Source organism: Buceros rhinoceros, unplaced genomic scaffold, assembly GCF_000710305.1.
Source record: "Buceros rhinoceros silvestris isolate BGI_N320 unplaced genomic scaffold, ASM71030v1 scaffold26907, whole genome shotgun sequence".
Lineage (NCBI taxonomy): Eukaryota > Metazoa > Chordata > Aves > Bucerotiformes > Bucerotidae > Buceros > Buceros rhinoceros.
Window position 1 is genome coordinate 77,487 of NW_010423235.1, and position 575 is coordinate 78,061.

The 575-nt window shown below is 59.5% G+C and overlaps 1 protein-coding gene across 1 annotated transcript in view; it reads right to left on the reverse strand.

Annotated features, from left to right (window-relative positions):
• Nucleotides 1-575, reverse strand: part of SNX19 (sorting nexin 19) — a gene marked incomplete at its 5' end in the record, with an annotated part of 19,580 nt that overhangs the window by 18,039 nt on the left and 966 nt on the right. Inside the window, 1 exon segment of the mRNA XM_010140370.1 lies at nucleotides 6-547. Within this exon segment, the coding sequence (XP_010138672.1) occupies nucleotides 6-547 (542 nt within the window).

The window sequence follows — 575 nt, forward strand, 5'->3', positions numbered from 1 at the left end:
TGCTGGTGGTAGCCGGTCCCGCGTTGCGCTCGTGCAGTGATGGTCCCAGTTATCCGCAGGGTCTGGATGACAACCGGCCCGTCAGGGCTGCTGAGGGGCTCAAAACTGAAGGTGCTGATGGAAGCTGTTGGGGAGGATGAGAGCAGGGGCAGAGACTGCCTGGGTTCGGGGGGGCTTTGTGATGGGCACTCTGCTGCCCCCAGATCTTTCCCCAAGCTGGAGGGCCTTGGTGAGGAGGACTTCTTGGGGACAGCTGGGCTTTCCTCTTCCTTCTCAGCTACCGGGTCAATCTGAATATCAGGGCAGGAGCTCAGACCAGAAGCAGAGGCAGGAAGCAGACCAGCATCCGAGCTGGTGGCTACTCCTTCTTCCAGATCCCCCACATCAACCTCTAAAGGGGCTGGTCCCTCTAGCACAGTGGAAGTGTCTTGGAGAGGTTCATCCAGAAATTCCCCAGGTGATGGTGCCAGCACATCTGTGTCCTGGCCCACATCAGGTGTGGGAGACTCTAGCCCCAAACCCTCACAAGGAAAGAGGGAGCCCAGGGCTCGTGGGCGGAGAAAGGGCTCCTCTGT